This window comes from Scomber scombrus, chromosome 12 (assembly GCF_963691925.1).
Source record: "Scomber scombrus chromosome 12, fScoSco1.1, whole genome shotgun sequence".
NCBI lineage: Eukaryota > Metazoa > Chordata > Actinopteri > Scombriformes > Scombridae > Scomber > Scomber scombrus.
Window position 1 is genome coordinate 7,994,597 of NC_084981.1, and position 24,295 is coordinate 8,018,891.

Genomic DNA, 24,295 nt, shown 5'->3' on the forward strand with positions numbered 1-24,295 from the left:
CTGTGACGACACATACGTTCAAACATCACGTATTTACATGTTAAACTGCTTCATATTCATCAACAAACCCCCCAAACCAATGCAATTTAGTCTGTCCCACACTGCCTCCACCTGGACAAGAGGAGCAACTACTATCACTTACAGGCAGCGCTGCACTACAGATAAACAAAAACATAATGTCTTTACAAGTTAAAACTGCTTCATTAATGCTCGTATTTCCCATTTTTAACTTGAAGAACCATCAGAAACGGTGCTGTTTGTTTGTCTGACATCGCCTCCAACTGGAGTATCAATCATACAAACGAGGTCACTTCAAATACCAATGAAGAAGTGATTTCTTTATATCCGTAGGAGCTTGGTGCAGACCTGTGCACTGTTCAGTAGGTCTAAACAACATGGTTTGTATTGTGATGATAAACTGAACAGTGCGAGTGTAATTCTTCATTTATTAATCTTTACACCACTGTGTTTCACCAATCCCACTTTCTGACGCAAGGAAACTTTTGATTTTTAAGTTTTATTTATTTTATAATTTCTGAGTCTGGCACAGGGAATTTCCAGAGTGTTACTATGGTGATTAATTTAGTTAAGTAGAGCACTAATAGTTTGTTTTCCCCACACAGCATTCAGTTTGGAGTTTTTGTTTTGTATTTATTGTGTAATCTATAACATTTATTGACTCCCCTACTAGCTATCAATCAAACCAATTAGTGCGACACTAGATATAAGTAGATATAGAGGTTTTTCTTTCTCTCTTTGTGTGTGTGTCCATTTCATGTGTGTAATGACTTTAGCTTTGTAATCTCTTCTGATATTTCCAACAGGATGTCAGTACCTTCTCCAAAAAAAAACGTTATTAAGTGAATCTCTCGGTTGTTCAATAGGATTAAATCAATACAAACAAATCCAATGAAAAGCCAATACAAATAAATAGACCTATTATGATTTTCGCCATGTCTTTATATATTTTACACCTGTTCCTCGCGCTACCCTCTGTCATTGGTTAGCGCAGCTGGTGTTTCTGCTCCTATTGGCCCAAACCTCCTGTCACTCACACGGTTGTCGGGGTCATTTCAGTCCGCGGCTCGCTGTGTCGGGTCATTCTCGGTAACCTGACAGTGAGACCAGGATGGCAGGACGACTTCTCCTTCGAACTTGTACAAAAACATTGCAGCTGAGGAGCCATGTGTTGGCTACACGGCCACACCGCGCCATGGGCACTCTGAAAGGTAAGAGTCTGATTATTACCGAAATTTTAAACAGTACTACAGACTGAAAAGTGAAAGCTTCCCTGTCAGCGGGGGATGAATGTGTACAGGCAAGGAACTTGAGGGGGCTTCACTGTCAGTCTGGTATCAAGCGGTATTTTTAGTTTATTGCGCAGTTAGGTGGCTACAACGCCATACACTATCATCTGTATCATCTGTCTGTAAAACTTTAACCAGCTACCACTGGTGCTGCATTATATACAGATGGTAGATAAGACTGTTTTGTTTGTTTTCAGTAAATAAACTTTCTGTGGTGACTTTATGTGCTGTTAAAAAAAAAGTGTGTACCACGGACACGCTCAATTTCAATGCGCCCACAGTATTTGAATCAAATAATGAAGGTCATTTGGATTGTAACTAGTGGAAAGGCCTCTGGTAGACCCAACCTTCTTTGGCAGGCGTCTGTTGGTGTGGTGCCAGTATCCGGATAAAGGACAGTGGTTGGTTGGTGTGGGTGGTGCCAAGTGACCGACTGTGATGTGCACAGGGCACAAGCTGGCATGGCGACTTTGAAGGTGGTTTTAAATTTATAATGACCCTTTATGAACAACAAATAAAACTTTGCTGTATAATTTTCAGGCATACCAACAGATGAGGAACAGGCTGCTGGATTGGAGAGACGTGTCATGCAGGCCTTTAAACAGGGAAAGGTAGGCTACTGTACAAGTGCGAGTGTTCTCTTTAATTCTTACACAGTATGAACCTATTCTCTTCATATTCACATTGCAGGATCCCTACAGTATACTTAAGCCCAAGCAGTATGGTGGAACCAAGGAAGACCCTCATATTGTACCATGCATTGGAACCAAGAGGCTGGTGGGCTGCGTGTGTAAGTAGTACACATTAAAGGAAGGGTCTGTTGTTTTTAAAAAAAAATTAATGTGTAGATGACAAACCACGATGACCATAATATAATTGTCTGCAGGTGAGGAAGACAACACTGCTATAGTTTGGTTCTGGCTTCATGAGGGAGATTGCCACCGCTGTCCTTCCTGTGGTTCCCACTACAAACTGGTCCACCACGAGTTGCCCCATTAAAACTGACCTCAACACCAAAAGGCTCTGTACAAATGGTGCATTGTACCTATTTGCCTTCTTCGTGGCCATATACTTGCAATGTCTGCATATCATTTCATATGTACAGTGTAGCATTAAAATGTGTGCCTGAACTGGATTGTCTCAATAGAAATCTGTTGTTAGGTTTTTAATAAGCAAAACGGTTATGCAAGATGACCACTGCTCCACCCGGCTAAGTCATTGTGAGGTTATGGACGAGTCCAAACTTGGTTTAAGAGATATCTGCACACTTAGATATATGCAGTATTCACTTGATTTGTTAAGCTTTTGATGAAGGTCCGAAAGCTCAAAAATAAAGGGAATACTGCACAGATCGAAGTGTGCGGAAATCTTTCATCAGATAACTGAACAAGTTAACATCAGTTAAGCTGTGACAAAGAGCAAGGGAATCTATTAAAGCCAAAAATATGAACTAGTTTAATTGATTTCAGCATTTGATAAAATACTAGAAATAATGCTCCGATTTCAGTTTATGTCTGTATTACACAATAGATTAAGACTTTGGCTTATCATCACATCATTTGAAGAGCATTGTCTTGTAAATGTTTGACCCTTTACTGTAAATTCAATGGATCACTGTTATATGCTCAAAGTATGCAGCTATGTAAGACTGACAGTATTAAAAATGAATGAAAACTCTTCGTACGCTGGCACAGTCCCAAGGTGGTTGGTGAATGTACAAATTGCTTTTAAAGAGCCAAATACTGTAATAATGTAAACTCAAATCTAATCAGCCATTCATCATTCAGTAGTTTCTCCCAACAGTAATTCACATTTCAATGGCTGCACTTAAAGTTTTTATTTGTGGATTGTTTTAAAGCTTACAGCCAAGAAAATCCACTCAGCATCTAAAGCAAATGCTTTGCACTGCTCTTTCTCAAACATCACAACAGAACTTTATGTCAAACATAATGAATCAAACATTTTAATGCACAGGGGGTGGGCACAACATCATTAGTTCCTGCAAAATACTGCATGATTCACTGCAGTAGCCACGGAGTAACTACTACCACAGTGAAGCTTAAAATGTAAAAAGAGGTGTTGATTTAAATCTGACCATTTCTAAGACCACAGTGTTTGCTTAAGTTAGTTTGAGGTACTTCTGATATATTTTTTCATCAGTATAAACATAACAGAAACATCTCATTATTACATTGAATTCCATTGCAAGCTTCAGAAAGGTAGGGCTACTGCATTTGATTATATTTTACAGGTATTTATGTTGCTGTATGCATGCCCTGTACTGTAAGTAACAGTAGTTCGCTTCATCATACTTGTCATATCCAAACATTAATAAAAGCATATCTACAAGAGCAATATCAAACGTGAATCGACTTGTAATAGCGCAACAAATACTGTGATGGCATGGAGGAAAAAAAAAAAAGCTGAAAAATCGAAGTCAAGATTAACGTCTAAGACATCCAACTCTTAATCACTTGTAGTGTCAGGTGGCCGCCTCTTCTTTCCAACCAATGTTCATTTCCTTTAGCAGAACTCAGAGGAGTCTGCTAAACATCATCATTTGGGAATGTGGTAGCCATCAACAGTCTGGAGTCGAGGTTCCAGTTATTTCTGTGCACTATCACGCCAGGTTAAAGCCTTGATTGTGATCTATAGCTTGTAGAAGCTTCTCACGGAGTGTTTCTATACTCGTGTACTTGGGCAAGTCCAGCAGGTTGAAGCAGGTGTGTGCTACAGGTAAGTAATGCTCCCCTCCGCCAGTGGGCTGGATCACCAGTTTCAGGCTTTTCATGCCTAAGATGGGTATGCGATCACTTCCTGTGAGGAACACTGAAGAGACGAGAGACATTTTTCATTATATCTCGTTGCAGCAACAGCTTCTCTAACATTTTTAACACGTCACACATGAAGAGCAACACTTACAGAGGAACTGTTTCTTCTTTTCTAAAGGAAGACTGTGGAACACTTCCCAGAAAAGCCTCATGGTGGGATGGTCTGCCCAGTACTCCCCTTTATATTCAGTACTCTGAAAAATGAAAACAAAAGTTATATGTCCCATTTCAAGTTACTCAGCCAACAAAGTTTTTACTGAAAACTGAAGGCGTTTGCATGTATAATACATACATTTATGATTCACTGACAGATGAGATATGAGAGATTTAAAAAAAGATTGTGTACCAAGAGTGGAAATATTTGATACATTTCTAGATACTTAGTTAGATTGTTATTGTTCCTTTCTGAAGATTACATCATTGAGCTTGAAAATGAATCACTGAAATATTTCAATTTCGAACACCTTTTCGAGCTCCGTCCAGTCGTAGTTGGTGTTGCCGATCACCATGGCCTGCAGCTCGTTAGGCTGGAAAAGCTCCAAAACTTTGCCACCGCACACCTTGTGGAAGCCGGCAAAGAAGCACTCAAATAGTGGAGCCACTGATGTGTTGAAAACGTAGTCTACGTACGCAATGACAAAGTCCTGCCTAGAGGAATAAAAGAAAAAAAAAGACACTGATGAAAAAGAATATTACTTTTGTTAATTTCACATGACTGGATTGCTAAAACTGAAAGAGTTTAGCAAGAGACTACAGTGAATCCTGAGGTGAAAAGATTAATTGATTAAAGGTTAGGAACAACTTGAAACATAGAATTAAAGCCCTGAATTGGATTCAGTGGAGACTTAATATTTACAAATCACTATCTTAGTATATCTTTAGTATGCTGCACCTAGAGAGAAAGGACTGTTTACTCTCACTGTATGGTGGTGTCACTTTATTATTTTGATATTTCTGATGTCTATTTGTTCATCCATCCTAGTTTAGTGTGTTGTTAATATGCTAACATGAGCTATTTAGCATATTACACTAAAGTTCTGCTGAGGCTGATGAAAATGTTGTTAGTTTTACAGAAATTTAGTTATATTCACCTAAAAACCTACAGATTTTGGACATTTAGACCTGTATTAACTGTTTGATTTTTTACAAAGCTTTTCCACTGAAAAAGCTGCCTGTTGTGGCTGAAAACTACGCCATGAGAGCTGTAAGGGAACCAAAACAATAAAGTTGCAGGCGGGCTGAAACTCACCATAAAGCTCTGTAAAGCCATCTCTACGAGTGGTGTCTTTGACATCTGATTCATTATAATATTAGTATAAAAAATATCTATTATAGTTGCTATAATGAACCTTACTCTGGTGCAACTATCAAGTCAGAGTGTTTCAGAAGACCATCTCCAAAACCATTGGGTCTTAAACAATATTTGCTATTGGTTAACACAAAATCCAAGAAAAGCTTGATGTTACCGGTTTGAATTATTAACATTGATGTTTTCGCCATTAGACACTAGTTCCAAAACCTCTGTGGCACCATAGTTTTCTTCTGTGATCTGAAAAAAAACAGACATTTGGATTTTGCTGTTTTAGTATGCAGATATCACAACTATTTCTATACTTAATGCTCCACAAGGGACAATCATCTCACTGTGAAGTTCAAGCAGAAGGTGTCCTCAAGATCATCTTCTGCATAGTCCAGTAACTGCTGCAGACTCCTAGTTTAAGAGACAGAAAAAAGACATATTTTACAATATTTTTGGTACTTTTTTTAGACTATGATTAACTTACTTATACTCAACACTATTTCAAAAATATTTTAATCAACACAGTTTGTGTGGTAATATAATTGAAATATTAAAATAAAACATTTCAGGTGCAGCAAAAGTGATACTGAGGCAAACTGACATTCATATAGACATGATAAATGGAAACCTCAGATGACTGATCCTTGATCTGACCTTCCCACATCTGGCATTAGCTCTTTCAGGTCATCTAATGTCGGCTTCCTCTTCAGGAGCTTCTTATAAAGGGCCACCGGGAAGTTGAGTTCCACTATCGTGAGATTGTAGATGGCCAGACCACAGATGATCCCGATCAGGTTGAACAAGTCAATGTCCTCAAAGGTCTGGAAGAAACATTCATTGATTGTCAGTCCGACATATATCACATGGAGTACCATTGTCTGCTTTTAAACACTGACATGAATAACACTGATATAAAATCCATCTATGAGCGACAATCATGATTTCCATGCATTTGTATCTCTCTAGTCATATAGCTGATGAATACAGTTATACACTGGTGTTATATTACTAAGGCCAAACAGCGTGCGTACTTATTAAAAATCTAAAAAGAACTAGAAAATACCGCATTAAGATTTAATTTATCTGGTTAACTCTAAACAGGATATGACATTTAATTCTACCAATTCACATAAGACCACTTCAGTGTCCCCATTACTAAGGTTGTTTCAGAGTGCACTTATACATAGTGATAAGTGATATTATAGCAGTGTGAGGGTATGAAGGTCAATCACACAGTGAAGTACCTTGTTTGAAAACCAGATGAGCCTGGACTCCTCATGGTAACGGAACATGCCGTATTTGGGATCCAGCAGCTCTTTCATGATCAGCAGGAAGAATTCCTTTCTCACGCCTCCTGCATCGACTGCCTCTTCTCCAACAAAGATCACCTGCCATGGACACGTTAGGAAAGTTATAGCAACTTTTAACTTCAACTAACACACCTTTGTAAACATGTGTTTTGGAAGCGGGCAAAGGAAAGTAATAATAATATTTAAAGCATTCATCCATGAATGACAGATAGTACAATCAGTAATGTTTTGTATCACTCCTTAAATTAAACAAGCTGCATATAATCTTACCCACTTTTAAACTTAAAGTAAAAACACGTTTTTCCCTGGATACAGCATCAGAGGCAGAAACCTGTTCATTCCGACAGAGATGCTCAGTGGTGTATGAAATCAAAATGGTTTGACTTCTTCTGCACAGCTGTGGGGCCTACAGATCAAGTGCATTGGTAACTTTCGGTTAAACCCCTTCAGGTAACTTAAATGGGGATAAAACAATTAAACTGTGTGTCTCTTATGGATTTTTCCAAATATTATTGGGCCAAATGGATCAAATTTTGATAGTGAAAGGAATCATTTCGTTCAAAAAAATTTATCCACTGATTAACAAATGTCTCTTTCACAATGCAAGTCTATCGGCCAAAAGTCTTTTTTTCAGGTCCAATAGCATCACGTAGAGTTGTAATTACACAATTTGGCCACTTGTGCCACAAATTGGCTTCAAAGACCTGGTTTCAAGCCTCTTTCACCTCTGACCATACCCAACAGTGATGTCAGTGTATCCAGGAGAACACATGTACGTCACTGCAGCACAGAGAGAAGTCACACCACCGGAGATGAGCAAAAAACTAAATTTCCTGGGGGAGTTTAGATACTGTTAAAATGAATAATCATTTTCATAAAATATCCAGTAAACAAACCTTGAGTGGTTTCTTGTAGTCAACATTCTTGGACTTCCTGAGGACTTCCATGGTGTCTCCAACAATGTTTTCCCTCCGGACGATGAGGATGAGGCATGGGTTTACAGATTCCACGGCGGGAAGGAACATGGAGCTGAAGTTTTGCATCTGTGCCTGGTCCACCGCCATCTATCAATATAATAATAATTCCCTTATTATGTTTCAGGATCGAATGAGGGGGAAGGAAAAAAGAGAGAGAGAATGTGCATTACCTGCATTTGTATGACAGCATCAGTCTGAAGTAGTGTGGTCTTTGCTTGGGCATCAAAAACAAAAGGATACCTGCACAGAGTCACCACGCCATCATGACCCTGAAGACAGAGACATTAATGAATGAATCATAAACAAATGTAACAAAGAGAAAAGTGGAGCTGACATCAACAGTAGACTCACCATTGGGTACATTTGCCTCTGAACCCATGTGACGTAGTCATTTCTGATGTCTATCAAGTCATCCAGCTCGTGGATGTAGAATTTATCGTACTGTATTATGTGTCCTGCTCTATCGCTCACCTGGAGCAACAGGAAAATGTACGTCATCAACAGTTCCTCAAAAGCACTGCATGATGTAAAACAGCTGTGGTGACACAAATTCATGGATTTTCTCATTACTCACCATATGCAGGATCTCCAACAGTCGGAGGGACGTTTCCAGGAAACAGGTGAAAATTCTCTGCTCTACTGAAGGAATGCCCACCTTGTGCATCTGGAGCAGATAGACCACCACCTCTTTGTACAACTCTACAAGTCTCTGGAAGAACGGGGGTTCAAATGTGGACCACCAGTTTCCTGAAGCAAATACAAGACCAAACATGTCAGACACGAGAAAAAACTGCATGTATGAAAATCGTTCTTGGTCCTACCTAGAACCTTCAGTGGAGCTTCTTTCAGACTGATGATTGATTTGGCGAACTGGATAGCGATGGTCACGTAGTTTTTTCTGTCGCTGAAGAGAGGACATTCAGGGAGAGTGAGGTAGAGTCTCAAGGCTTCAATGTCTGGAGGAGAGCTGCTCAGTCTGGGGATCAGGTTCTTCTCCAGACTTGCAGCAATCTGAGAGTGACAGAAGACAGTATGCAGGTCTGTTAAGGTCTGGTGATAATCTGAACCTAACTGGCCACATGACTTAGTGCTTGTTTTATAATCACTGTGATAATTGGAGGTAGTGGGAAGTAAAATACATGCTGCCACTGTTAGAGGAATTGTAGCTGTGTGGAGGAGGACTGTATGTTGTGCATTTAAAGCATATATAGTAGAGAGACAAACAGACATGGATATGGTGCACTGACTAAAGCATTTACTTCCTGACCACTGACCTGCTGAGCGATCTCTGGGTGATCTTGCTGAATCACTCTGTGTAACAGGAGACGAGCCGTGTTCATATCCACCCCTGAACATTTACTGCTGGTACTGTAGTGATCTGGATGACTGTGTAAAAGAGAGAGGCAGTTGATGAGACTGAGACCAAGAAGACCACTCTCCCACTGCTTTTACATACATGAGGGAGGCTCATTATTGTACAATCCAATCCTACAACAACAACACTGGCTACAGCTTCATACTACAACATAGCACTGAGTCAGCATCCTTCATAAGAAATGATTTGTCCTCAGTACCTGCAAAATTCACATGCTACAAAGCATGTTGTGTTACCATAACAACCAGCAACAATGTGTTGTTATTAGCCGCGGTGTTACTGCATAATAAACATGAATACAGTGATTTTAAATCATTTTCACTTTCTCTGTTTTAATATATTTGAAAACAGAGGACATAATTAATATAAACACACAGACATTAATATTAATATTTATTTTAATTTATAATTAATATTAACAACATAAGCAAAATAAACATTCATCAATTCATCAACTAATTAACTAGACTTATCAAATTTGACATATACTAGTTCTAAATAGTGTGAAAATAATTTAAAATCAGTGAAGAAAATGTCTTGGATATGACCATAGTGAAAACAGAAAGTTCTTAGCAATGGGTTAAGACTTTTGGACCTAACTGTGGATGAACATTGACTCCATTTAAATAGAGATTACCTCGTAGACAGAAACGATCCATTGAGGCAGCTTGCTGAGGAGAACACGAGGTCAATCTCACTAAAGGGAATCATAAAAGTTGAGTCATTAGTGTGACTGCTGTTCACAAATAAGACATTACAGCACCATGGCGACTCATCCAATAATATGTGGTCCAAGTTCATGTGAGGAGACATTACTTGGAGACTTCCAGCGGGATTCTTCCTGGTGAGTGATTCAGCCACTTCTGTATAATCTCCTCATTCAAGGTGCAATGCCTTCTGTTGGGGTCTTGTATCCTTACGTCATCCAAGTTCTGCAGGCTCTGCTACAACAAATATTCAAGACTTTTTAAAAGTCTGAACTTACATAAGCAGACTTATTAACTGAGTGCTCAAAATGTCAGAAGTCGCGTGTTTATGAAAACATACATTGGCAGTGCAATAGTGAGAAAAGCTCTGGTCTCCTCCGGCATAAATCCTCTTGACACAGCAGCTCTGTTGCATTTCTGTAATGTGACGTAACAAAAGCAAGAAATAAACAAAGAGGTTGCAATGAGTTAAATACACGTAGAGTACTGAATAAAAACATGCAACAGTCTTCCTAAAGGTCTACCAAGTAATATTTTTGATACAGGATATTAAATCAGCAGCCAAGTCTGGAGCGTTTTACTCTGTGTGCTTCTCTCATGTTTCTTTCTGCCGTCTAGTCCTTCAGAAATGCTTTTATGCTGCTTTAATTGACTGCATCTCACCTGTTGGAGCACTGGAGGCTACCCAGGCGCATTTGACAGGGCCGGGGCTTTTTCTGTTGCAAGTGGAGCGTGTACCGAGTTGCCCGTTACCCCCGAGCCCAAAAGAGTCCATCTTTCCACAAGAGGGAGTGAAAGCCAAAGTGTGCTGCCTGTCGTTACAGAGCAGTTTGAGAACTGTAAGTCGTTTAAGTACGATTTCAAATCATCTCATCAGACTAACACTGCATGCTGTTTATTTCATGTTACATTGAAGTGTGCATGCAACATTGGACATTAAATTGAATGAACAATAAACAGGACATTTTACCTTCCACATGCAATCTGCGTGACTACATTTCCCATGAGCTCAAACACTTTCCTCGGGTTGATTTCGTGGTTTGTAGAGTTATGTCCGAGCTGTCCGTACCCTCCTGCTCCGAATGTAAACACACCTCCTTCCTGTGAAATCAACAACAGCAGTTATTTTGACCTTCTCGCGGACGAGAGCGCTGCAAGGCTAAAAAGGTTAGCAAATGACGCTTTATACAGGGTTAAAGAGCACAGAGGGTTTAATCAGGATTGTCATTTCAATCAAGCTATCCCCAAAAAGTGACAATCAGCTATATAATATTACACGCACTGCACTACTGAAGGAGGAACTTATGAGTTTAACCACCAAAGTAGTAGTTCAGTCATTTTATCTATGACAGCTTTACTAACCAGCTTAATTATTGTGATATAGGCTTATTTAAAAGAGGTGATTATTATATAGTAGAAATCAAAACAATTACCCAAGTTAAACCCTAAAACCTTCCATTAGATTTTGGAGGGCTGGTCCTTGGTTTCACTTTGACTTACTGAACTTAGCAAAGTCATGTAACAGTTTTACAATGCGATTGATTGAGGCATTCACCTCGGTTCATTGTTCACCTTGATCTTTGCTTCTAAATGAGTGGTTTCGAGCATTTAGTGAAACTGTAAATGAAACTGAGAATGATCTAAATGTTTGTATTTGCGAAGCTCATTACATTATTGTAAAGCTGTGTTAAGTGGAGTCCATGTGACTATTTATCTCAGCAATTCAAAATGTAATCAGAGCCAACAATTACCAAAATGATACAATTAAGGTCCAAGATTTAAAAACTATTAATTCACCACATAATAAAACATATATACCATACCTTGGTCAGTGCTGCTGTATGATCTTCTCCACAGGAGACATAAATCACTCTCTGTGATCTGAGCGACTTCAGCAGAGCTGGGAAACACCGATCTGAAAAAAAAAGCCCTTCATACAATTAGTCTGAGTTTAGAGATTGAATGCTCACTCACAGATTAAGGTTTGGACACTTCTTTTTTATCCCCTCACCATTGCGGTCATTGAGACCCAGCTGACCGAATTTGTTGCACCCCCAACCGAACACCGCTCCTGAGAGAGTGAGGGCGAAGCTGTGAGCGCCGCCTGCAGATATTTGAGCAAAAGGAATGCCCTGCAGAGACTGAATGATTTGGGGCGTGGGAATGCTCTGTCCAGTTAATCCTATCCCAAGTTGTCCGTATCGATTCTGGCCCCAGGAGAACACTTGGCCCCCTGTGAATAGTAATGTGTCAAAAGGGATTCATGTGAAGAAAACATAATGAATGAAAAAATCTGTATTATGTGTTGTGCAAAGCATGCCCCACCTCTTGAAAGTGCATGGGAATGCCAGTACCCACAGGCTACCTGAGCAATTTGAACATCTGACAACGTCTTGATGTTTCTGGCATTTTCAGAGAGGGAGAGAGAGAGAGAGAAAGAGAAAGAGAAAGAGGGAGAGGATTTAGAAATGATATCTTTTAGTGGTTGCTTGTGAGACATCATCTTAGTATAACATTTCTAATTTACCTAGGCACACGAACACATTCTTCAAAGTTATTTAGGCCCAGCTGCCCATCTGAGCCCAGGCCCCAGGAGAAAACCTGCCCTTTGTCATTCAGGGCGAGTGTATGGGACTCTCCACATGACACCGCCACTATGATCTGTGCATCCAGAGCCACAACCTGTTCTAATGCAGACAAAGACAAAGTGTTAATGTGATGAGTCATTATAATGCCATTATGATTAAAAAAAAAAAAAAAAAAAAGATGTATTAAAAATGAACCTGGTTTCTTTCTGGACTTCTCATGTCCCAGCTGGCCCAGGTCGTTGCAGCCACAGGTGTACACTGTCCCATCCTCCAGCAGGAAGGCGGTGTGTCTGCGGCCACACCCCACATCACACACTTGCTTCCCGTGGAAAAACTCACATTTTCGTGGCTCCACCACTATCTCCTCATCAATCCCACCCAAGCCCAGCTGTCCGTAGGAAGCATTGCCCCAACACAGCATTGTAGATGTGCCTTTGTTGGCTCCAACTCACACACGCCAGCAGGATCCTCGTCTCTGTAGAAACACGAGAGACACCTCGGCTGCTTGTTACAACCTCACAGACCTCATTCAGACCTCCATAGTTTGAGCTGCAGGATGCACTTTGAGCTGGTGTCACCTAGCAAGGCAAGTTAGCCCAATAACGTTACAGCTTGAAGACCGTTATCTCTCGGTGTGAAACAGACGCGGCCCTGTGGTTGGCTAAATTAATGTCTGCAGAATTTAACGACATACAAAACAACTAAATAATGTACTCGCAGCGGGCCGGGTAACATGTAAACAGATTAGCCAAGTAAGCTACAGTAAAAATGAACGGCGATGGCGGAGTTAAGCTAGAGAATATCACTTGAAAATACAAACCACTTCCGGTTGTGCGCCTCGCTCTTCAAATTAAAGTGCTGAGGGTTTAAAAAGTGATACATCTCTATTGTGATTTATATGATAATTTTTCAATATTCAAAACAGAAATAATGTCAAATTAGTCATGACCGTTGACTAAGTTAATTTGCCATTACATACAGATGGGGGAGAAATGAAAGGAAAAACCTAAATAAAAGCAGATGCTTCCACACAGGTGCACTTCATGGTACAATTGAGCAATAAACATCCCTACATGCTCTGTGGCATGTATAAAAATGCAAAGCAGGCCCAGTTGATTCTTTTTGTATCAAGATGGCAAGAGGAAAAGATCTAAGTGACTTTGAAGGAGGGTTCGTTGTTGAGGCACGGATGGCAGGAGCTTCAGTCACAATGATTGCTCAACTGGCTGCTGTTTAAATAGGAACAGTGACTTAAGTGACATCTGCATTTAGATCTATGAGAAAGATATCAGTGAAGAGGGTCTGAAATTGACAGTGACAACGCACCATGATGATGGTGCATTAGTGTAAGGAAAAACAGAAGAGCAACTTTTCCCCAGGTGACTGAGAATGTCAATGCAGGACGTGATCGGACTGTCAGCAAGAACAGTCTGTCAACAATTACATAGAGCGGGATGTTATAGTAGAGTGGCAGTGCATAAACCACTCATTACAAAGATGAATGCACTTTTGAGAGTTCAGTGGTGCAAAAACCATAAAAGACCATAAAAAAGGGATATGGTCAGATGAGTCATCCTTCACATTATTCTCGATGAGTGGGCGAGCGCATGTGTGAACAAGAGAATAGTACAGGTCTGAATGCTTGACCCCTACAGTGAGAGGATCTGGTGGCTCTGTTATGCTGTAGGGGGCATTTTGCTGGCATGGTTTGGGTCCACTTGTTCCCTTAAAAGGGAAGGGTCACTGCAAATCAATACAAAGTTGTTCTGTGTGATCACCTTTATCCTATGATGAAACATTTCATCCTGATGGGATTGGTCTCTCCCAGGATGACAATGCCTCCATTCATAGAGCAAAAAGGAGTTGATAAGTATGAAAAGGATGTGAATCATATGCTACAAAAAGACAAAAATCTAAAGGATAGCATCTTTAAGTGAAAACCAACATGGTCCACAAAAGTTAAAAGAAAATTGATTAGGGGTTTGATGGGATGCATTTAATAGAATGTAACTGAAAATACTTAATTGTCTACTTTTTGTGTACAAAAGGCAGCAATTTGTGCTTGGCTTGCATGTGCAGAAATCTGCTATTAAAACAAGTACATTAAAACACATCACATCCGGACAGGACACATTAAAACACTTTCAACAGAAGCTACGTTAAAAGGAGCACAAAGTACTTGATGGTGAGGACTGAATCAGAGTTATAAATAAATAGATATAAAGGGCGACTGTTTACTGAGGTAGCAGGCTGGCTTCAAAAAGTCCAAAAGTCCTCACTGATTAAGATATGTTATGGCACAAGATATGTTAGGGACAAACGTTGTTTTAGATGTTTTCTTCGCACAGGAGACGCTGTGCCTGATAATAAATACAGAATAATATGATTATGCATCACCTGCCGTTTGTTCCTAGGTTTAGCTGTCTAACCATTAAAGGGGTGTTACATCAGATTCTGTGACCTGCAGTGTTGGAAGAAGTGCTCAGATCAGATATCAAATATAGGGCATGACCAATACTGGATCTTTGGGGCCAATATACTGACATTAGGGAATACAATTTTTTTATCTAATCTATGCAGAATATATACAGTACCGGTCAAAAGTTTGGACACACTTAATCATTGATGTGAATGGGAAAGTGTGTCCAAACTTTTGACTGGTACTGTATAGCTATATAAACACAAGTTTTGTATTGATGCCTCAAATGCGGTTATCAAACACTTGTGACAAAGATGTTGCCTAATGGAGGCATGGTATTTTACACTTTAACAATAAACTTTACTGTATAAAATGACATCACTGAGAATCTACTTATGAATTACTATAAATGAAAAAACACATAGAACAATGTTGGTACGTATTAAACTTGAATTAAGAAGAAGGATAAAATATACATAAAATGCTGCCTATATATACATAAAACAGATAACATATATGCCAATACTAATATATCTATTGTAAGCCAATATCATCAATAATCAGTTAGGCTCTAATCAGTACTGCAATGTAAAGATACTTCAATACAAGTAGATGCATTTAAAATCCTACTTAAAAAAAATACTAATTCTATATAGAGGAAGAATTACTTATTTACTTTCACCTCAGTATTAATTTACTTTTACTTTTAATAAAATTTAACTTTAGTACTAATTTAGTCAATTTAGCTGGTAATACTTCCATACTCTTACTTAAGTAGGATTATAAATACACGATTTTTTATTTATTATTATTATTTATTCATTTGTAATGAAGTATTTTTTGTGGTATTGAAACTTTTACTTAAATAAAGGAACTTAGTTCTTCTTTTAGCACTACATGTCACAGAATATGAAGGGTTACCAGATACAGTGTAACACCGGTGTAACTACAGGCGGTAAACTGTTTAAAGATACAAACTATAGATAAAGCTCACGACACGTGGTAACATGGATAAAACACGAATTTCTTTCAACAGGCTGCAGTCTTCACATACTGTAACTGAGAGTTCATTCATTAAATTATTATATATTTTAGGTAACTGCATAGCTGAGTAACACAAACTAAAGGACGCGTTATGTCTTTATCTGTGTCGAAAGTGTGTTCACAAGTTACTGTCATGCCTAAGAATAACACGAGTTTTTTCTCTTTAGAATAATAAAAAGCCAAATAGAAACTCTTACCAAACCCGACACAGTTACTGTTTTCCAGCGCACATTTTCAGTCGCTGTTGTCAGATGTCAAAATGAGAGCTTGTTGTCAAGAGTCAGTCAACAACTGCTGGAGAAACGATATTTTTCTTCTCCACCCGCATTCAGAAAAGACCAGCCCTCCCCCGCCTTTGATTGGCTATGGTCCTGATAGTATTATCCAACCCCAACCAATCTCACGCTGCATGCCTAATCTTAACCAATCTAACCAACGAAGACAACAAGTATTAGCCAATCAGAGGCAGAGTAGAGCAGCCTATCGCGGAATGCAGGTTGGGGAAAAAGAAAGCTGCAGAAACAGGTGTCAAGTTGGCCGCACTGCAAATGCTTATTACCGGTGTTACTTTTAGAGATAGAGGTCGTTGTGTGTTTAACAGAGTCGCAATGCAGTGTCTGGAGCAATGGTTCTCAAACTTTTTCACTTCAACGACCCCTAAACTGACACAAATTAGACCACAGACCCCTATCTGATAAGATTTTTGCTTTCAACGTTTTATTACAGAAAGTGTATGAATTCCATGACCCCAAATAGTCACACATTCTGCCATTGTCTTACTTATGGATTGAATCAAAGGACCTCAAGAACCCCTGGAGGGGGGCTGTACTGACCTGAACCACTGTAGTAGATAGTGCAACTATATATTCAAGTTTCTTTCTTTTCTTGTAATTAAAGTTTTTATTAACTTGTTCAATATACAAAATGAAACACAATAGCAGTTGTTACAGTAAGCAGTAAGAACAAACAGAAGAAAACATAACAAACTAAATTTGGGCAAACAGAAGTAGCTACAAGAACAGTAAAAAAAAAAAACAATAAACTGTGGATATAAATGACACATTTTCCTTAAAAAAGTTTTGCAGGAATATATTCTTCCTGTGAGGCTCCTTCCTTTATACATCAGAAAATTAGACCAACCTTCATAAAACTCCCCTTGGCACTTATTAGTCATTGTGATTAGAGCCTCAAAAGAGGCGATGTCTGTCAACTTGAAAAGGTCAGTAAGATCTGGTTTTGTGTGGCTCTTCCATTGGCGGAGAACAATCCTTGAAACGGTAATAAGGCCTGCTGGTACAAGTCCAAATGTTTGTTTGGATATGCCTAATGGTAGGAGAGTTCAGTCTCCTAATAAGCACAGCTGGGAAAATTCCGTCAGTGGCCTTCACAACCACTCCCCCATACTTTAAATTACTTGTTTTAAAAAAGGAGAAACAAAAGAACATCCCCACAGTGAATGAGTAAAAGCATCACTTTCAATTTTTACACTTCCAGCCAGTGTTTTCCAGTTATTGTGTTTTCCAGTGTAGCACAGTTTTTTGAAGTTTAATCTAACACTCAGTGTAATCCTGCATGAAACTCATGTGGACATGCATGGGGACAACACTGAACCCATGGACAAACCCACTTTCAACCCGTATTTCAGCCCATGTAGTCCCCATGTAGTACCCACATAGAACTTAATGCTGGGACCGAGATGGGTCTTGCATATGTTGCCCAGTTGGGGCCCACCTAACATAAAGTGTAATCCTGCATCAAGCCCACTTGGGCAGTTGACATGGGGCCAACATGAAACCCATTGACACATAGGGCCCATTTTCGGCCCGTTCACTGTGGATGATTTTAAAAAATATATATATGTACATTTCCCTACTGCATCTATCCGTTTCACCAGATACGGAGACTATTGTTAGTAGTGACTGAATTCATTATTAGAAACCTGTTATGTAAATTTGATGGCACCTTAACTACAAATGTGCTGACCTTTAATTTGAAGGCACGCTCATTCAACCGGAAGTGGTAGTGCTTTCACAGTCTTTACTTTACAGAGGCGAAGAAGTGTCAGGAAGCATCTAAAATGTTCTAGATGGCTCCTCAGCTATACATAGTATGAGCACCATACACACCACACACATACCGTGTATGTGCGAAAACACACGCACAGTCCCCCATACACACAGAGACATGTGTATTTATACATACAGTTTTTATGTACATTATGTATATATGTTGTATGTATGTTGTTGTGTAGCCTATAACTACATCATTATTATTGACATTAAGTGTGCTGATGAGGTTCTCAGAGCTCATATTCTTATCAACCAACTCTAATTAAAGTATAAATTAATACCCACAATATAAATTACAGTGTGATATATAAAAAACTGTACTAGAGGATACTAAATTAAAAAAGGCACCAGAGAGTATTACAATGACACAATTAAAATACGAGGTTAATATAATGTACTATATTCTTTATATTGCAATATTTAAAGTATTTACAGCATAATAATTGTTTTATATTCTATTTATACATTGTGTGTGTATATTGTTGGCCATCTTATGTAATTATGGGTTCCTGGAAAGATCTGGAACATGTCTACTGAACCTTATCTGCCCTTTTCAAGCCTGATTACTGAAGACCTGATTAGTCTTATAAGTGGCAAATAAGGCAGTGTGGCTGGCTTTATACATATATACATATATACAGTCAGTCAGTCAGTCAGTCAGTCAGTCAGTCACTCACTCACTCACTCACTCACTCACTCACTCACTCACTGCTGTGTGTTGTATGTTTTTAAATGCATTAGCAGTGCGCCATAAAAATAAGGAGATCCCTTCATAATGTGCTTTCAATGTAAGTGATAGGGGACAAAATTCACAGTCCTCCTTTTGTGCAAAATGTATTTAGTAGTTTATCTGAAGCTTATATGACGCTTCAGCTGTTCAAATCAGTCAAATGAAGTAGATATCTTACAAAGTCTGTTTAGTTCCATGTTCCCCATTTTTGCTCTTCTCATCTAACAGTGAAACACTGTGGACGATTTCCACTTGATCTGTCTAATTCAGACTGCTGAAGCTTCTTATTAGCTTCAGATAAACCTATAAATATACTTTTTACACAAAGGACTGTGGATTTTGACCCCAAGTGCATTATGAAGGGATCTTCTAATGGTCATTATTAGCAAGAGGAATGATTAGAGAAAGCATAACCTGTTTCAATATTCATATCGACACCAGACTTGAAAAAATGGTGAATTTGTCCTTTAATTATGATAAAGTATTATTTTGACTAGGTGTCAATAAACTACATCATTAAACTTATATTTATACAACATATATTTGGTGTAAACACAATTCTCATGGACAGCTGATGGTTTATTTTAGGTTTCCAAGAAATTCTCAGTGCTGCTTCAATTCATAGTTCATGGACCAGTCATAACTCTTCTCTTTAATTGCTATTTGCAGGTGACGAACAAGAACTATTGATCTAAACTGTAAAATGCGTTAACACTGAAAGGCATGGATAGCCCTTCTTTCCACAACAGCAGCCTGTGTCACGTAGTCATTTGCGTAACAGAACATTTGTCTCATGATCACATCTTTAAGGCGCAAGAACGTTTGCCTCTTGAAAATCCAGTATTGCTGGTTCTTCCTGGGTGTTTTTTTTTCTGTCGTCGACTGTCTCGGAGCAGGAGGAACTATTTAACTCACATTAAGTTACAAATCAGCGCACAAGCAGGACAGAGCCAAGAGGAATACAGATGTTGTACTTGCTGGTTGTAAGTAATAATGTCTTTATAGCTTATTTTAATTTCTTTTAGCTGTGAGTAAACATCAATGTCAATTAATCACAGTTCTTGTCTTGTGAGGACTATGGCCTTGGTGTAATACTGACTGCTGTTCTTTTCAATGTGACAGATTGTTACTGGCCTCCTCTTCATCATAATGTTCTTTACAAAAGGACTCAAAGATGTGAGTAAACATTTACACTGTTACTGTTGTGTATGATTGAGTATTTTCTGTGTTAATCGTGAAAGCAACACAATCTAAATATGAGTATGAAAAAAAAGTATTAATACATGAATAAGTATTAATGAGAAAGAATGAAACAATAAGTGTCCTGCAGCTCTCAGTCCAGTATAAGGAAGCAGGAAATAAAGTATGGTTTTCTAAAATGATTCATATCTTTGACAGGGAAATACACTTCAAAAATCACAGTTGCATGACTCCACTGCCAACAAGATGGTGAGTAGTTTAAAAAAAAAAAAAAAAAAAAAAAGGAAAATGCTGTAATTATTTATAATAACTGGAATTAAATGTTTGACTTGCTTCTCTTCATCAGAAGGACCTTAGTGAAGAAGATGTGCATTTATTGGCCAGGATCCTTTCAGTTGGACTGGTGGATGCAGATCCGAACTACCTCCACCACCTTAAAGGCTACAGGGACCTGAACAGCTGATGATTTCCTTTGAAAAATCTGCACAGTTACAGTAATTAATGCACATAAGGACGCAGCAGTTCCTGGAGATGAATGGATTTGTGATGAGATGAGGTCAAGGCTGTTAAGCATTGTGGGTTGTTTTGTTTTTTTTACCCCAAATCAAGCTACTCTTGCAAGGCCAAATGTTCCATCATTAATGGAAAAATATGCACTTTATTCAGGTCAAATAGATATAACCCCCCTTTGATGGGGGGAGGAACTCTGCAGTGTTTAATGTGGATGTGACCATTTTGATGAAGGATCCTGACTGCTTTATTATTATTATTCTTGTTACAAATTATTATTTTTGCATAACTGTATAAAAAAAGCATTTGAAATCAGTGAATATGTGGATTGAAAAAAAACCTCTGATATATTACATAACATTAAAACAGACAAAGAAGGATTACATGCTCTGTTGTTTGTGGACCTTGCTTTATTGGGCTTACTTTGGTATTTCAATTGCTTTATTCATTTAAACTGTTACATTTATATAAGAAGTATGAGTGTTACACAATTCATTAGTTGTTACAGTTTCTGTAGAGAAAGCAATTAATCCCTTTAAAGTCAGATTAAGCCTCCTTTACAATAGCCACTGTGACTACAAATGATGGTGATATAAGTGCTAAACTTCAATTCTTAAGTAATGCAACTGTATGACAGTGGGACAGAAACAGTCAAAGACTGCAAAGTTACTCAGTATTGTATGTTAGCCATATAAAGTTGCTAATATTAGCTAACAGACACCAAATATGTCTGTAAGCAGTAAAAGCCTTGAGTGTATTGAAATTGACAATAGTGTACTACATTGCTAATAAATCTATGTTTTGATTTGTAAGAGGAAGAATGTGTTATTTGTTCTTTCAAAAGTTACATAGTCTTGCTTTCAGGGATTACTATTAATCCATTTTGTCATTTGGCTGAGTCACATTGCTTTCGCCATCATTTTGTTCAGGTCCTTACCTACAAGAAAGACAAGGAGATTAGATGTGAGTTAACTTTTGCTCATTTCTTTATCCTCAGTGGTAACTTGCTAAGGTCTCTTACTCCATAAATGTCTGTTGAGTTTGTCTCCTAGCACGTAGAACAAAGTCACCACCGACATGTTGAAAAAGAAGAAGCCCACCACACCAGCTGTGCTGAAGTGCCCGAGGAGGGGATATACCCAAATCCCAACTGACAAGTACACCCATACAATCCTGCAGAAGAAGAAAAAATGAAGGAAAAGCAACTCTCAGAATCACTGTATCTAACAGTTCATCTTGTACTGTCTGTCGTAAGAAAAATGTTGTATGTCTTGTGCAAATATTCACCGGCACAGTTTCAACTGATGGCACTGATTATTAAGATAGGAAAACACCCAGCAGTGCTGGAGGAGGTATTCAGATCTTTTACTTAAGTAAAAGTGTCAATACAACAATGTAAAAATACTCCATTACAAGTAAAAGTATTATTATATAGTATAAGTAAAGTATATATTGTATAGTATATTATAAAAGTACTTTAACTTAAAGTATTGCGGTAAAAGTAGTGGTTTGGTCCCTCTAACTGATATATTATTATATATGAAATCATTAGATTATTAATAACTTCAGTGTTGTAACTGTTGGAGGTAGTTTTAACTACCTTATATACAGTTAACTAGTTTAGTTCAGTGGTTCCCAACCTGGGGTTCGGAGCCCTCCAAAGTGTCAGCATATAAATCTGAGTGGTTATGAGATGATTAATGGGAGATACTGGAGGGAGTGAAGGTCAGAGGGAAAAATCACTATTTGGTGGAGCTGTTAACAACTCATAGACATCTGAAATGTGAGCCTGACTACACACTGCTTTTTGTAAGACGTCAAAAAACAAAAAGGTTGGAAACCACTGTTATAAGCGTGTTATATTATCCATTGTGTCAAATCTTCACCTGAAAAGTAACTAAAGCTGTCAAATAAATGTAGTGGATTATTAAGTAGCATAACATGGAAATACTCAAGTAAAGTACAAGTACCTCAAAATTTTACTTAACTAGAGTACGTGATTAAATGTACTTAGTTGCTTTATGCCAATGACACTCAACATAATTAAAAAACGTCTTACATGACATATGCAAATCTGTAGGCACCTAACAGAATTAGAGCTCAAAAACAGTTTTCACCCTCAAGCTATTAACATTGTGAAACGATACATACTGCTGCACTGGACTAGCCTGGACTAGATACAGTACGACTATAGACAGCACATTTATGGAGATGTAACTGAAACATTTTTGACACATGAAAGATACTAAATCAAGACGGATGTCATTATTTCAAAAGCTGAAAAGGTCACAATGCATACAAGCTTTGACATTATTCTACTGTACATGCTGACTCATCATCACTTACCAAAACAAGTAAGCAAAACCCACAACTCCTAATGCGGCCAGCGCATGTTTAGTCTGTGGGTAGACATGAGGCTGCACCAGAACTTCTCCAAGTAAAATGGGAAGGACAAATGTGTGCTGAGAAAACAGATAAGGGATAACTCATTATGTGGGGTGGTTTATAACAGGAGATTATTATTATCTTTATTAAAATGTTGGCATAAGATGGTTGAAAATGCACAATTACAGACCATTGCATGGTTTATCCAAGGGGGGAAGAAGGTGTCAATAGTAGCAGGGTAGACCAATTCTCTGTCATAGGCAAAGATCGACCAGAAAAGCGCAACAACAAACTAAACAAAGTGCAGAAAACAGAATCAACACAAAGCACAGAACAATTTTATGATTAACAGACGTTTCTCCTAAAACAGGTTTCTCACCATGCCCACAGGGAAGGCAAACACAGAGAAGAGAAGGTCTTTACATCTGTGCAGGGTGCTCTCTGTGTTTTTCCCAGGCTGGAGATCATTCACTGCAGCCAGTCCAAAGAATGACATTTGCAATAACTGAAACATTACAAGTAACATTAATGATTTTTTCCCACCCAATATTCTTTCTAAATATCTATCTTAGAAATGATGACATATTGTGTATTTCTAGATGATAGACATGATATAAACAATGTACTCACCAAATTCAAAAAAGTGAGGTACTTCCAAGGTCCTCCATAAACAAAGATTCCTGGTGGCAACTCTTCTCCATCCTTTGCAGCGAGACTCTTTACAATAAAAGCGTACCAGCTGAATGCAGTGATGTGATACACTCTCCTCAGGATTGAAGTCATTATTATAAACTTATGCTAACAGCAAAAATACATTAAACAATGGTAAAAACTGCTGTTCCAATTGGGAAATTTCCCTTCGGGTACTGCAGGCAGTGAAGGTTCTGTAAAGATTAGTGTAATTCAGCCAGAGCTTATCAAGATATCTGCAAGACAAGAGGTCCACTGTTTCTTATGAAGCACAGGAGTCCTTCTTTCACAAGCAATGCACTGTAGCATGTGACTAAGTAGAAATTTCATTCACAGTGAACTTAATCGGTTTCCTGGTGTTTTGCAAGAGAGGCCTTACAATGTTAAGTAAATCACACAAATGTCTTTAGAATGAGTTTCATTTGACAATGATATTTGAAGTGTTTATTACAGAAAGCACTAGACAGCAGCAAGCTGGCAGATGTTTGTCATCTATTGTAGACCATGAGCTGACTCCTTGAGTAACACATTGAATCCCAGCAAGCATCGGGTACTCTGTTTGTTAGCTCACCTTGACCTCTGACCTGCTTATGGAAGGACGGATTTGTAATTGCCAAATGTTGGAAAGAAATATGACATCACAAATGGCATCATACTAGACACAGGCCAGAAAAGTAAAATGTGGCCTGAGGGTGGCATCAGAAGCATGGTCAAGTTCTCAGGAATCACAAGTAAATTATGTCATAATTTGTTGCTCAAAATGTTATTAAACAATGAGTTTTTAATATACAGTATACTGCAATCAACCACGTTACATCACCAAATATGTAGGTGTATATCTTACCTGTGCAAT

At 38.4% G+C, this 24,295-nt stretch overlaps 3 protein-coding genes across 7 annotated transcripts; 1 reads left to right on the forward strand and 2 right to left on the reverse strand.

The window, feature by feature from the left end:
• The first annotated feature begins 1,070 nt into the window (after positions 1 to 1,070).
• Positions 1,071 to 2,437, forward strand: LOC133991515 (cytochrome c oxidase subunit 5B, mitochondrial). The gene is made up of 4 exons (XM_062429965.1): positions 1,071 to 1,229; positions 1,848 to 1,918; positions 1,998 to 2,097; positions 2,194 to 2,437. The coding sequence occupies exons 1-4, from the start codon at positions 1,130 to 1,132 to the stop codon at positions 2,304 to 2,306; spliced, it is 384 nt and encodes a 127-aa protein (XP_062285949.1). The 5' UTR covers positions 1,071 to 1,129; the 3' UTR covers positions 2,307 to 2,437.
• A 13-nt stretch (positions 2,438 to 2,450) lies between these two features.
• Positions 2,451 to 16,172, reverse strand: herc4 (HECT and RLD domain containing E3 ubiquitin protein ligase 4). 5 transcript variants are annotated; one of them, XM_062429962.1, is made up of 24 exons: positions 16,056 to 16,172; positions 12,591 to 12,870; positions 12,335 to 12,494; positions 12,133 to 12,209; positions 11,819 to 12,040; positions 11,631 to 11,722; positions 10,778 to 10,908; positions 10,471 to 10,619; positions 10,148 to 10,224; positions 9,917 to 10,044; positions 9,738 to 9,797; positions 9,000 to 9,111; positions 8,547 to 8,736; positions 8,300 to 8,472; positions 8,077 to 8,196; positions 7,896 to 7,994; positions 7,645 to 7,812; positions 6,683 to 6,826; positions 6,093 to 6,259; positions 5,783 to 5,849; positions 5,605 to 5,687; positions 4,603 to 4,786; positions 4,230 to 4,332; positions 2,451 to 4,136 (listed from the first exon to the last, which is right to left on the reverse strand). In XM_062429962.1, the coding sequence occupies exons 2-24, from the start codon at positions 12,814 to 12,816 to the stop codon at positions 3,928 to 3,930; spliced, it is 3,141 nt and encodes a 1,046-aa protein (XP_062285946.1). In that variant the 5' UTR covers positions 12,817 to 12,870; positions 16,056 to 16,172; the 3' UTR covers positions 2,451 to 3,927. The 5 variants fall into 5 exon arrangements, 4 of the variants coding, with proteins under 4 accessions (XP_062285946.1, XP_062285948.1, XP_062285947.1 ...); XM_062429964.1 differs by lacking the exon at positions 16,056 to 16,172 and having other exon boundaries at positions 12,335 to 12,489; positions 12,591 to 13,187; XM_062429963.1 differs by lacking the exon at positions 16,056 to 16,172 and having other exon boundaries at positions 9,917 to 10,041; positions 12,591 to 13,187.
• Positions 16,173 to 21,266: 5,094 nt separating this feature from the next.
• LOC133992277 (androgen-dependent TFPI-regulating protein) lies at positions 21,267 to 23,535 on the reverse strand. Its single transcript, XM_062430996.1, has 6 exons — positions 23,383 to 23,535; positions 23,132 to 23,257; positions 22,943 to 23,044; positions 22,714 to 22,829; positions 21,389 to 21,540; positions 21,267 to 21,304 (listed from the first exon to the last, which is right to left on the reverse strand). The coding sequence occupies exons 1-6, from the start codon at positions 23,533 to 23,535 to the stop codon at positions 21,267 to 21,269; spliced, it is 687 nt and encodes a 228-aa protein (XP_062286980.1).
• Between the last annotated feature and the right edge of the window lie 760 nt (positions 23,536 to 24,295).